Source organism: Girardinichthys multiradiatus, chromosome 22 (genome assembly GCF_021462225.1).
Source record: "Girardinichthys multiradiatus isolate DD_20200921_A chromosome 22, DD_fGirMul_XY1, whole genome shotgun sequence".
Lineage (NCBI taxonomy): Eukaryota > Metazoa > Chordata > Actinopteri > Cyprinodontiformes > Goodeidae > Girardinichthys > Girardinichthys multiradiatus.
In genome coordinates this window covers 29241642-29254496 of record NC_061814.1, presented here as the reverse complement: position 1 = coordinate 29254496, position 12855 = coordinate 29241642, and the positions used below count along the sequence as shown (strand labels likewise).

The 12855-nt window shown below is 37.5% G+C and overlaps 1 protein-coding gene across 9 annotated transcripts in view; it reads right to left on the bottom strand.

Moving 5' to 3' along the window:
- Positions 1-311: 311 nt before the first annotated feature.
- The window catches only part of adgrb3 (adhesion G protein-coupled receptor B3), a 171504-nt gene continuing 158960 nt past the window's right edge, over positions 312-12855 (bottom strand). For 5 of the 9 annotated variants that reach the window (XM_047351264.1, XM_047351266.1, XM_047351265.1 and 2 more), the window contains 9 exons: positions 12578-12681; positions 11879-11977; positions 11465-11636; positions 11228-11323; positions 9177-9216; positions 5665-6344; positions 5514-5549; positions 4570-4674; positions 312-1346 (listed from right to left, as the gene is read on the bottom strand). In XM_047351264.1, the coding sequence (XP_047207220.1) occupies positions 1158-1346; positions 4570-4674; positions 5514-5549; positions 5665-6344; positions 9177-9216; positions 11228-11323; positions 11465-11636; positions 11879-11977; positions 12578-12681 (1521 nt within the window). In that variant the 3' untranslated portion in view covers positions 312-1157. The remainder of the gene's footprint in view (positions 1347-4569; positions 4675-5513; positions 5550-5664; positions 6345-9176; positions 9217-11227; positions 11324-11464; positions 11637-11878; positions 11978-12577; positions 12682-12855) is intronic. The other 4 variants (XM_047351267.1, XM_047351268.1, XM_047351269.1 and 1 more) reach the window with 3 other exon arrangements.

Here is a 12855-nt window from a genome sequence, read left to right as displayed (position 1 = left end):
TTTCACACTGGAAGATCATTAGTGACGCAGTGCCTCCTAATTTCATTTCCCAATGAAGTCATCTTTAGCTTGTGTATTAATAACAGATAATCTGGAATTTCTAGAAAATGAAAAAGATTTCTACTGCAGATGGTAAATGCTTATATCCTTACCAGAAACTAACTTCACATATTCTGAACTACCCCTTTAACCAGCTTTAACTGTTAACTTCACCGATTATCATTTGATTTTCAGGCAGATTCTGTCTCATTCAAGGTGTGTGATGCATTTGACAACCAACACACAACATAAACTTGACACGACCTCTGAAGCAGTACGAACATATTTCCTCTTTTATTTACATTCCTTTTCAAATGTTAACATTTTTCGCTATAACTTCTGGTCAGGTTGGCATTTTTTATCCTCATTAAAATAAATTGGCACAAGTAAAACATATGTAGACAAAAGTTTATTTACACCATACAACATTTTTTTTAAATATTTTATACAGAGCTGCAGATGAGAGAGCTTGCTGGGATCCTTCAAGCAGATTCTGCAGTATTAAAGTTGTGAAATATATTATTTATATAAAAGTGAGTATTATCTTTATTGCATTTAAAGCAATGAAGAACGTAGCTTGACAAACATTCATTTTAATATGACAGAAAAAATCATCTTTGCCTTCCATGTTTTTATATTATAAAGTAAAAAGTGTAGTAATGGCCAAACGGACTGTTATAAACTTTTTAAAAACTGCATAAATATATACATTGTGCTCCTGGGTCCAGTTTTAGGAAATCAAAACTAGACCCAATGAAGCTGGAACGACATGGCATGTCATTTGCTTTGTGAGGTTTCATTAAGAGAGTTTTTTTTTCAGCCAATTCCTCCACAGATAATTGGTAACACAGGATGGTAAATATTGTACACCAGGCTGCCCCACACTAAGTACACTAGTGAGAATACAAAAAGTAACACTGATGTTTTTATCCCTTTTTATTTTTTTCTCTCTCACCAGTCCATATATTGTATTGGCACATTATGTCCCTGCCATACTCATAAGATCCAGATATGTTTGCCAAGGCTGTTAGAAAAGTCTGTTGCTTTAATCAGTGCAAAATACATCTTCTTCCCCTCCTTTGCAAGTTTGCATTTTTTTTCTCCATCGTTTTCACTCCTTACACTTCTGTCTGGAAGTCTCCTTCCTGGACATCTAAGGGTAGGTTGACACACTTCTCCCACTCTGCAGGCGTCATCTCCAGTGAGTCCTTGGTGTCGGATTCTAGTACATTCATAGTGGCGTAGTTCTGGTACTCACAGGCTGGATTGTAGCTCTCCCATGGGTTCTGTTTTGGCATTGCCTTGTCCTGCGAACATGGCCAACAGCAGGTGATATTAGTAGCATGACATCCTCAGCAGCTTAACCTATACTTTTCATTCAAAACTGACTTTTTTCCAGTGAGGTCAGTTCATTCAGAAGGGCATTATATGAGCTTCTAGCATTGCTGATTGAAAATAATGAATTAATGCTGAGAGAAGCATCAAATAACAGAAAGATAATGGTAGTGTATTAAATGGGAACATGCTTTCTATTAACATGGAGCAGATCTCTGCTATCCTCAGCTTAGAAACTAGAGCACTGGATGTGCTGTGTGTGTGAGCTTTTCATTCATCTGAATGTGCTCTAATTGACAGTCCCAAAGACATTAGTGCAAATAAGTGAAAGAAGCTGCTCCCCATCAGGGAATATAAAATGAATACTAATGTTTGCTGCCAGCTCTGCAATAGATTCGTTTAGGGGAAAAAATAAAAATAGGGGAAGTAAGTAGTTATTGTTTTCTACAAAAAAAGGTACTTGCACTGTAACTAGGCAACAGTTCTAAAGCTGCGTTGTACTGCAGGGGTGACTAAAGCTGGGAGGGGCATAATTTGCAGTCAAAAGGCTACTCTTTACTGTTCTGTGAAGATGTTTTCACAGATAGTTTTCTGTTTTTGCTATTTGTCACACCTTAATATTTCAGAAAATGAGACACATTTTAAAATCACAGATAACCTCTGTAAATACAAAATGCAAACCAAAACAACCCTATGTGAAAAATGAATTTCCCCCTTAACATCATAACTGGTTGTGCCACCCTTGGTAGCAACAACTACCATAGAGCAATACATTTTTACCTTCGTGTGGAGCAATTTTGACCCACTTTTCCTTGCAGAATTCTTTTATTTCAGCCACATTGGAGGGTTTTCAAGAATGAACAGCAAGTTTAAGGTCATAACACAGTATTTAAATTGCAAGTCCAGACTTTGAAGCCACTGCAAAACTTTTTTTTTTTTTTGTGTCACTCAGAAGTGGACTTGCTGGTGTGATTCAGGTCATTGTCAACCTTGGGTGCACTTGAGCCCAAGGTCACAAACCATTGGTCTTCTTTCTCAATTGGGATTTTCTGGTAGAAGGCATAATTCATGGTTCCATCAGTTATGGCAAGTTGTCCAGGCCTAGAAGCAGCCATGCAGTCTTAGACCATCACACTACCACTACAATGTCAGTATTATGTTCTTCTCTGTTCTGCTATCTAGTTTACACAGAATATTTTCCAAAGGCTCTTGGGGATCATCAAGATATTTTTGGCAAATGTCAGATGGGCATTTGTGGTTTTTTTTTTAACATCTGCAGTTTTCACCTATCCCATTAATAGTGTAACCATTTACTCACTATTAAATACTGACTTTAACTAAAGCAAGGGTGATCTGAAGTGTTTTTGATGTTATTTTATTCATTTTACTTTCATTTATTGTGTGTCTTGGTTTAATTTTGGTTGGCAAACCACTTGTGGGAAGGTTAATTACTGTAACATGTTTTTCCCCTTCATGGATAGCGGCTCTCAGTGTGGCTTATTGGAGTCCAAAGACCTAAGAACGGGTTTGAAACCCTTTCCAAACTCATAGATTTCCATGACTTTGCTTTGCATTTGTTCAGGAATTTTTAAGATCAGCGCATGATATGTTCTACTTCATGATGTCAGATAGATTCTACTTAAGTGATTCCTCACAGATTTTAGACCTTGCTGTAGTTAATAAAACTAAATGCGGTTAATTCCAGTTATTTCATGATTTAACAAGGGGAGAGATTACTTTTTTTTACATAGAGCCAGATTAGTTTGGATAGCTTCTTTCCCTTAATAATTAAAACATTTGAAAACTGCTTAAAGTGTTTAATCATGTTATCTTTGGTATTACATTTATATAAAATATTTAGGTGTGGCAAAACCGCAAAAGCAGAAAAAAATCTATCCTCACACCACTGTATCTGATATAGTTTGAGTTAGGGATATCCACACTTGGGTCAACATCATCAATTTAAAAGTACTAGAGGGCAAATAACATCATTTTAAAATTAAAATGTTGTTATTTGTTATGTTATTTGCGATTTCACTTGCTGAACAATAAACAAAGCACGCAATATTTTATTTAAACAAAATGTGTAGTAAGATGTTTTTTTAAAAAAAGGGATGAATAAATCATTATTAATCCAAAACTTAAAAAAGGGGTTTGGCTCATTAAAAGAAGGGTAGCAGTTTGCAAATTCTTTTGGGCTCAACTGAAAAAAAATAAAATAAACAAATGTAGTCTATTCTTTGTAATAAGAACAGAATTTGGGTTACACTTTTTTCCAAAACGCCTGCTGTACTTAGCAAAGTTTAATAAATGAGTTAAAAACAGATTTGGGTTTACCAAGGTCTGCTTTTGAGTAAAAGTCAAAATAGATGTGGTCCTATCGGTTATGAAATTAAAGAGTTAAGATTTAAGATTTTACTTTGTCAGTTATAATTTTGTCTAAATTAAAAGGAAAAGTCTCCATCTGTCCTGGATGGTTGGGCAAATTTGTTTCATTCTCGAACTGCAGTTGAGGGTGCATACAAAATCAATCTGGGGGCTGCAAAATGGCCCCGCATATTGGGCACCACTCCTAGCCTAAGTGTTTTTAAAAAAGAAAAAAAAGAAAACGAAGCTCATCTCAGACAGATTAAATCTGATGTCCCCATTGTCCACAGATCCAGTCAGGTGTGGAGACAAATGGTGAGCCTTTTGGTTTGCAACAAAGTCATTGAGGTAATGAATAATTAGCCTGACTTCTTAATGGAGTCAAGTAGCACCTTCCACACAGTTGCAGAGAGAGACTGACCTTATTAGGCTAATACTTACATGTATGCTGACATAATAAATAATCTGCCATGCATTAATGAACAAAAAAATGATGGGTTTGCTAAGTAGATAAATGTGCATGTAAATAAAAGTGCTTTTATGGCCTTGGATTGGAATGGATGGACTCCGGTGTAGCAAAATTGCCAAAGGTCCTGCTTTTTTGTCTTGAGACACACTTTGTGAAGACAATGCTTCAGTGCTTTTAAGAGGCAGCCCCTCTGCTGAGTAAAGGCTCATTAGATTTAGGAAGGCACACTCTTGCTATATAGCCACTCATTTGCACAATTATACATAAATGTGTCCTGCACCAAATATCTAAATAGATTATTTGGATGCTAAATTATTGTACTAGCTGACAGCCACCCCCCTGGGTTTCCTGTTACTCACCATGCTGCCCATATTTGGTATGTCTCGAAAACGGTCCAGGGTTTGAAATTTCTGATTCAGTTCCTGGAACAGCTCCATGTGTCTTTTCCTGGTGTGCATGACTTTCTGCAATGGCAAGGGTTTTTGCTTTGGTATTGACAGCCAATAATGGAAATGCATCTTCCTCTCCACCCCCTCCACCTCTGATCAATTTGTTAGTGTCATGGTTGTTTATTTAAAGGCCAGGTCTGAAACAAATTTACTTTCCTCTGCATATACAAGAATGACTGCCAAAATAAAGGAAACACAGAGATAATTAAAGTTAGGCTTATGGAACACCTAATGCCTAAGCATAATTCTTGTGATAAATCACCTCATTTAGAGGTTTGTTGGTATAAGGGAAGTCCTTGTGATCAAACCTTGGCACAGATCTTCCATTTGAAGTATTGGTATGTATCTAAAGCTAAAACAAAATGCAACCAGAGCCAAAATAGCTGCCAGAAGTAACACGTTTCCTGTATTTTGACAGAGATTACAATATATATATGCAGTAAAGCTTTGACAAGCAAAAGAAAATACAAAAAAAACTTGCCAAAGGGGGTTTGATTATGTATTTGCAAGCCAATATATTCATTGCTGACCAGTGATAAAATCAGATGTGAAATGTGCAAATGACTTTAAAAGCATACAGTTTGAAAATCAACATATAACTAATGGATGAAGGAGATGGAGGAGGATAAAATGTTGATGGGAGCTACTGCCCTGTTTGTCAGCTGACAGCCTTGATTTTACCTTAACTACACAGTAAATCTATAAATCCTGATGAATCAAGGCTGTGCTAATCCAATAAGCTTAAGAGGCACAACAGACACTAGTAAATCAAATGACTAACACAATTGCAAAAACAGCTTTTTATGCATAAATAGCTAAGCTCAACTTCAGAAAAAAATAATATTTTTACGTACCTCAAAGTCCAGATCAGAATATCTTGACTTTCTTCTCTGTTGAGATAAAAATAACTCACTAAACTTATTAAGTCATCATCATACTTAAACAATACAATACATATTTGGCATGGTAGAACTCTTTGTGTTTAATCCACATGACAATGTGTACCTCCAGAGAGCTCATTGATATTGTGGAGCCAGTGTCACTCCGAGATAGGCCCCCAGTTTCCTCCATCTCTGCAAGGAAGTTCTTAACAGCTGTGCGAGGTTCAAAGGGCAAGGTTTGCATCTGCTCTTGAGCACTGGGATACTGGTGCTCCAGGTTCACATTCATGTGGTCCATGCCTGACAGGTTGATATTGAAGTCAGGGCCTATCTTGTAATGCTTTAGCCTCTCATGGGGCAGCGTATCCATCGCAACACTCATCTTGGGCTCCTCTTTAATGAGGGTTGGCAGGGTGGCCGACCCTGACACTGCACCCACAGAGGCGCGAGGCATAACTATGTAGTCCGTCTCCATCATTTGGCCCTGCACCGGATGGCCCTCCATGTCATGGCCGCCCATGTCGTGGTCACTCTGGCGCATGCCGTCGTCAGTGCACAGGTAGACTGTGCGGCGCATGTCAGCGTTGCTGTCAGACATGCACTGGTCTTTCAGCTCACCCATTCCTACTGGCATGTGCAGAGCCGAAGGCTGCTGGATTATCACTTTGGAGATGATGTTGCCAGGCAACGTGGAGTAGTTGAGGCCCTCAGGCACCTTCTCATCCTCCTCATCATTGAGGGAAATGCGGGACAGGGTGCCTGTTATGGTGGCTGCACGACACGAGCCCATGTCCTTGTGGAGTGCTGTGGAGGGCAGGGTGGTACAGGTATTAGTCTTCTTAATGAAAGGAACTTTAATGTTTTAAACTTTGCAAAATGAGAACAAAAGAACAAGAAAATTCAAATAAATATAAGTGATTGTCAGGGGAGGTTGTTCTGTTGAGGGAAAACTGTAATCATAGCATGAGTAACTGTGAAAATGCTCTGAGTGTGACATTACATGAAATTCAAAAGAATGCAACAGCAGACACTGAAGTCTCAAGAGAGTGTTGCTGTAAATAAGAGAGTACAGATACATTCTCTCCCTAAAATCCCCTCTTTCATACTAATGTAAACTTAGTGATTCAGCTGATTCAACATGCTGCAGCAAGAGTTCTGATGAAAATTAAAAAGACAGATCATATTTCTCCTACTTTAGCTTTCCTTCATTGGCTCCCTGTTAAATCCAGAATAGAATTTAAAATTCTTCTCACATATAAAGCCCTTAATGATTTAGCTCCATCACACATCAGAGATCTGATTGTTCCATATGTTCCTAACAGGGCACTTCGTTCTCAGACTGCAGGTTTACTGGTGGTTTCTAGAGTCTCTAGAAGTAGAATGGGAGGCAGATCCTTTAGTTATCAGGCTCCTCTCCTGTGGAACCAGCTCCCAGCTTTAGTCCGTGAGGCAGACACCCTGTCTACTTTTAAGGCTAGCTTCTGCTGGCAACAACTTATGCTCACCCTCTACTGATGATCCACATGGCCCTATCTTTCAGTGTTTAACCCTTTCTCTCTCGTAGACATAGCTACTGACTGAGCTTCTACTGTGACTAATTATATGTGCTCTCTTTCAGACTCTGACCTTGAAAACTGGCTCAGAGTTTATCTGTTCTTTCTTTCTAGATGAAACAACTAAAGGAGCTACATCCATTAACATTTACTTTTCCTTCCCATAGAAAGGACTCCTGGATCAGTGCTTCTGTGTTCTTTTTGTGTCTCTGCTCTGTTCTCTCAAACCCCCAGTCGGTCGTGGCAGATGGCCGCTCACACTGAGCCTGGTTCTGGTGGAGGTGTCTTCCTGTTAAAAGGGAGTTTTTCCTCTCCACTGTCGCGACATGCATGCTCAGTATGAGGGATTGCTGCAAAGTCAACGCCAGTGACAGTTGACATGCTCATCCAGGAGGAGGGAATGCTGCAAGTCACTGACTGGATACAATCTGCTGGGTTTCCTTAGACAGAAATTTTTTTTATCCAATTTGAATAAATAACTGAATCTGACTGCACTGTTCAATGATTAGGATTAATTGGAATGTATGTACCAGACTGTTGTGAAGTGCCTTGAGACGACATGTGTTGTGAATTGGCGCTATATAAATAAACTGAATTGAATTGAATTGATGACTTGATGAGACACCACATACAGTGCTTGGCAAAAATATGTATTCTATTTCATATTGTGCCACATTACAAATCCCCGCTTCAGTGTGTGATTTTTTGTAATTTGATTTGATAAACTAACCCAAAATGATATGATAGTTGTAATATTTTACAGAACAGAACTTTAACTGAGCCATTCTAGCACATGCATGTGCTTTGATCTAAATCATTCAATTTGGATTTAGCTGTTTAAAAGCTGCCTTAGTAATTTTTTTGCAGCTTCTAAAATGTTTTCTTCCAGAATTTTCCTGTGTTTAGCTCCATCCATCTTCCTGTCAACTCTGACCAGCTTCCTTTTCCCTGTTAAAGAAATATATCCACATAGCAGGATGATGCTACCACCATGTTTCAGGAGGATGTTGTGTTCAGTGTGATTTGCAGTGTTAGTTTTCAACCACACAGAACAAGATCCATGAGGATTTGCAGAACTCTTTCTATGTTTAGCTGATGGATTGAACAGGGCTTGGTCAAATTTTCAAAGGCTTGGCGTACAACCTATCCCAGCTTTAAGGTTCTCCATAACTTTATCCCTGACCTGTCTGCTGTATTCCTTGGTCTTCATGAAGTTGTTTGTTAACTGATGTTCTCTAACAAACCACTAAGGCCTTCACAGAACAGATTTGGTTGGCTTTTGAAGGGAGTTGGCTACAAAGGATATTTTTTAGGATTATGAGTGTAAAGATGGCTGAAAACATATAGATGCCACACCTTTCAGGCTTTGATCTGTAAAAAATGTATCCTTTTCCTCCATAATTTCACAATTATGTGCGTGAGCCTGCCACATTAAATCAGAATTAAATTAATTGAATCATTTAAAAAGTCCAAGGGGTATGAATGTTTTTGCAAGGCACTTTATCTGTACAATGCACTTCTTTTTGACAGCTTTTCTTTGCTCTCAAATTTGGTCATGATTTATAAATGACACCTGTCAGATCGGCCTTTAGCTACCAGGTAATGCACATCCATTTTAGCTTGCAAGATGACACCATGTAAGTAAAGCATGTGAGACAGCCACTTGAGTTTCTGTGTCTTTTTGGGCTATGAATAATGATCAGTTTAATAATTCCTTTAGGATGTCCTCTTCACTGGTGTGGAAGAGACTGGAGGTAGATGAAGCTTCAGTATATTTGGGGAAAACCTGCACACTTTGTTCTTTTAAAGTTGTCTTAAATTTCCAACAATTACACAAACTAAATCTAACCATTCAACATTATTATACAAATAAAAAACAATAACAACGATCACCAGATAAAGTCCCAGCAGTTCTATGTTTGATGTTTTGTTCTCACATTAAAATTTGTGTTTTCAGAACTGTGAAAATTTCCACTGGGGGCTATGTTGGTTGTTACATAACCTGGGCTATTTTTTACTGTTTAAACCTTTTTTTATCCAGAGAGAGGGGAATCTTGTTAGTAAGAGACCATATGTTCTGTACCTGATCGACAGGCGATGTCCACATCTTTCTCAAAGTCTGTCTGTAGAAAGACGACAGTCGGTCACAAATTTCACCTCATTAATACTTTTTATACTGTACAGTGCCATCCATATTTATTTGCACATCCTGGTAACATTATTTTAAATACTTTAAATTAAATTATATTCTATTGCAGTGGAATAATTTCAAACTGAAAGGAATTTTGAAAAATCTGACCATTAACATGAGCTACTCAGTAAAAAACAAAACAAAAAAAAAACTCCCATGTTAAGAAATATTAGTTTTTTTGCCAAATGCCAAGGGGCTGCACCTACTGGCATTCCAAACAATCAATTTAAAATTAAAGGTAACTAAAGCATTTTCTAAATTCCTAATTTTCCTTATTTGGGTTGATAGGAGAGTCCAAGAATTATAATTTTGTATTGTTTTTTTTTAGGTATAAATATGGCATGACTCAGGGGTAAATTTGTTTTGGTCTCTCTTGAAAATGGGAAAAAAAAACAAGGGAACATGCCATTCAAGTAAGGGGCTTCAAGAAAATAGCTTTTTGCCAAAGCTTGTCCAGATCTATAGTCCAAACTATTAAAACTAATAAAATCAAAAACAAGAACTGCCAAGATTCCAGTTACCCCTGGAAACAACAAAGGGAGCCATTTTAACCTTTGTTTTCAATGGTTTGATTAATTACAAGGTACATAACAAAACAAAATTATATAAAAATGTACAAACCATAACATTAGCCTCTTCCCACACAATGACTGAATAGATAGATGGTAGCTATTTGCAAAAATATTAATGAGCAATTTAAACCATTCATGAAAAGGACTCCAAACAAGTTCGAAAAATATTAAACTTTTTTTAAATATTGTTTTTGAACAATTGGCATAGAGTAACAGCTGTTAGTCTGCTGTGATTTTTTCAAGAGGCGATTACTGAATAACTAAGCCTTCAAAACTAGCTAACTCTGCATTATTGTTTTGTTTAATATACTTTTCTTTTATTCAATCAATCAACCAACAGAAGTTTTTTTTTTTTTTTTTTTTGTTAGGCCCCTTCAGTTGCACATACAATATCAGGTTGCCATAGCTATGTAGTTGGTTAATGCAAGCTGTACAGCTAAGCGCACAGGATTTGATATTGTTTATAAAAATGACCCCCCTCAGTGGTACTAGGTATACATTTTTATAACTCTCTTATTTTATGTTACAAATTCCCAACATTTCTGGAAAGAAATGCAGCTTTTTTCAGTGTGATATTATGCTACTCCAATAAAAAATGAATTTATTTTCAAGGTTTGTTTTATATGTTTTTATCCAGGAGGTGCCAATAAATAAGAAGGGTGTTATATGATGTGCAAGAAAAACAGAGGCAACTCAAAATAAGCTACAAAATCAATGAAACAAATGTGTTTTACTTCTCTTCTTCAATACAAAATATATACAAGAAAGAAAATAAATGTCACTGAAGCAGCTGCAAAGCGTTTGTGCTTGCTGTTAACAAACTGTATGTAAGCATCCTTGACACCCTTATTCTCATTTGAAAGCAGTTAAATTCAGAGGGGTACATTCAGAGAATCATAGGCAGATCATTGCTATGAGTTGCCAGTGGCAGAACTGTGCAACATGAATACTAGTGTCCTTTTTCAAAGGTCAGGCATGGAGCAGTCCCCTGTTACTCTATGAAAGGAAAACAAAGAGATGTAAGGGAAAGTAACTTTAATCAGGCAGAAAGGAGCAATTAGACTTGGGGTCTTTGAAATGAAAACAAAACTAATGCCTTTCATAAGATGTTCAGAGGTTTTACCTTGCATTGTATTGCAGGTTGTAAAAAAGCTGGGATTTTATTAAATCTAAGGGAAATAATGCTTTGTGTCTTGTTCAAAATTAAACACGGAAACAAAAATAACACAATAGATATACAAAAAGCAAGTAAGTTAAATGAAGGGTATTAGAAAACAAAAAGTGTTGCAAGTGTATTATAAAAACAAGGGAACATTAGGTCGAGCTATATCAGTCTCTAATGACTACAGATAACAGGGTGACTGTGCCTACCATTATCTGAGCATGCCCATTAGGAAAGGTTCCTGTTGCATCACCACTGATTGGATCTTGGCAGTTTCTGAGTCGACATCTGAAAGCGTCTTGTACCTAAACATAAGAGGAATTTCAGTTAGAAGCAAATTTTTTAACCAAAGTTAAACAGATTTGTATGTCCTGACAGAACATTTTGTCTGTAATCCCTATCTAAGTAGAAATAATTGACTGGGGGAAATTTAAAGCCTCCTCTACCTCTCTCCGTAGGATGCAGTGCACCATCACAATAACAAAACCCTGCAGGGAGTCAAAGATGGCAAAGAGAATCTGGAAGAGAATGGAACGCTTGTCCGTCATGGCGAGCACAGCAGACATCCAGGTCAAAGCCAGCAGAGGTAGGACGACACAGGAGCTCCACAATGATGCCCTGGAAAAAGAGAGGAAGGTTTTTGGATCAGGTCTGGAGAGCTCTGGAGAGTTAAATCTCAACAATGACCTCTTTGCTCTTGATTCTGATGTTTATGTAAGCACATTTCAAACGCCCCTCCAAACTTTAGTTCCGATGTACTGTGGATGCATTTGGAAACTGAATTTAGTGCCACCTGAAGTGGACACCCTGTACATAAAGAAACTCCCCACATTGATTCATGGACACTGACAGGCACTTACATTGCATTGCTAGCTGTTGTTGCTGATAAAGCAGTTGTTGATACAACACCGCATTTGGCACACTTGAGAGTTAATCCTGTATGCGGCTCACTCATCTGTCTGTGGGACACAAGAGACATTGGGACAACATCATGACAAACAACGCCAATATCCACCTGACTACACATTTTCCTCCATCATACTAACAACAGCAGGGTCGGTGAGTGTGTGTGTGTTAAAATAATTTTTGCCTTGGACTCAATGTGCCAAAGAAATACAAAGTTGTGTCGCTCCCAAGAGGAAACTATCCTCTTTATGCCCTTAATTTTATTTTCAATGTAAAGACAAAAGTAAGTACACATCTTCATATGTACATGAAAATAATCACAGCATACAGCATATATCCAGTCATATTAAAAAAAAATTAGAATATTACTGAAAAGTTTATTTGTAACTCAGTTCACTAAGTGAAACACATTACACAGAGACTGGCGTTTTCAAGTCTTTAATTCTGCTAATTTTGATGATTTTTAAAATTAAAACACGACCTTTGAGATTATAATATAACATCAGATTAATAAATATATGAAAATTCTGAAAATTATGTTCATTACCTACTTAGAAGGAGCCTCAGCTGATCGCATATTTTAATTTTTTGAATATGACTGTATTTTTCAAAGTGTAAATATTCAAAAATGAAGAAGAAAAACAGGTACTAACAAGGATGTGCTGTCATACCCTGCTCGATGCTTCAGCTTCTTGTCCAGGATTCCATCTCTGGACACTAACTTATTAAATACCAAGATACCAATCACCATGTTGACCTGTTGACAGAGGGGAAAGCAGAATGTTCAGACTCAAACTTCCCAACCTTCTGTTACACAGTTACCTACAATCACTAGCTTCTGCTGTTCGCTCGTCCCTATGACATTTTAGGCAATGTATGAAACATGGCTTGCACACTCATCCCAGCACAGCACCCAAGAGAAGAAAATCTG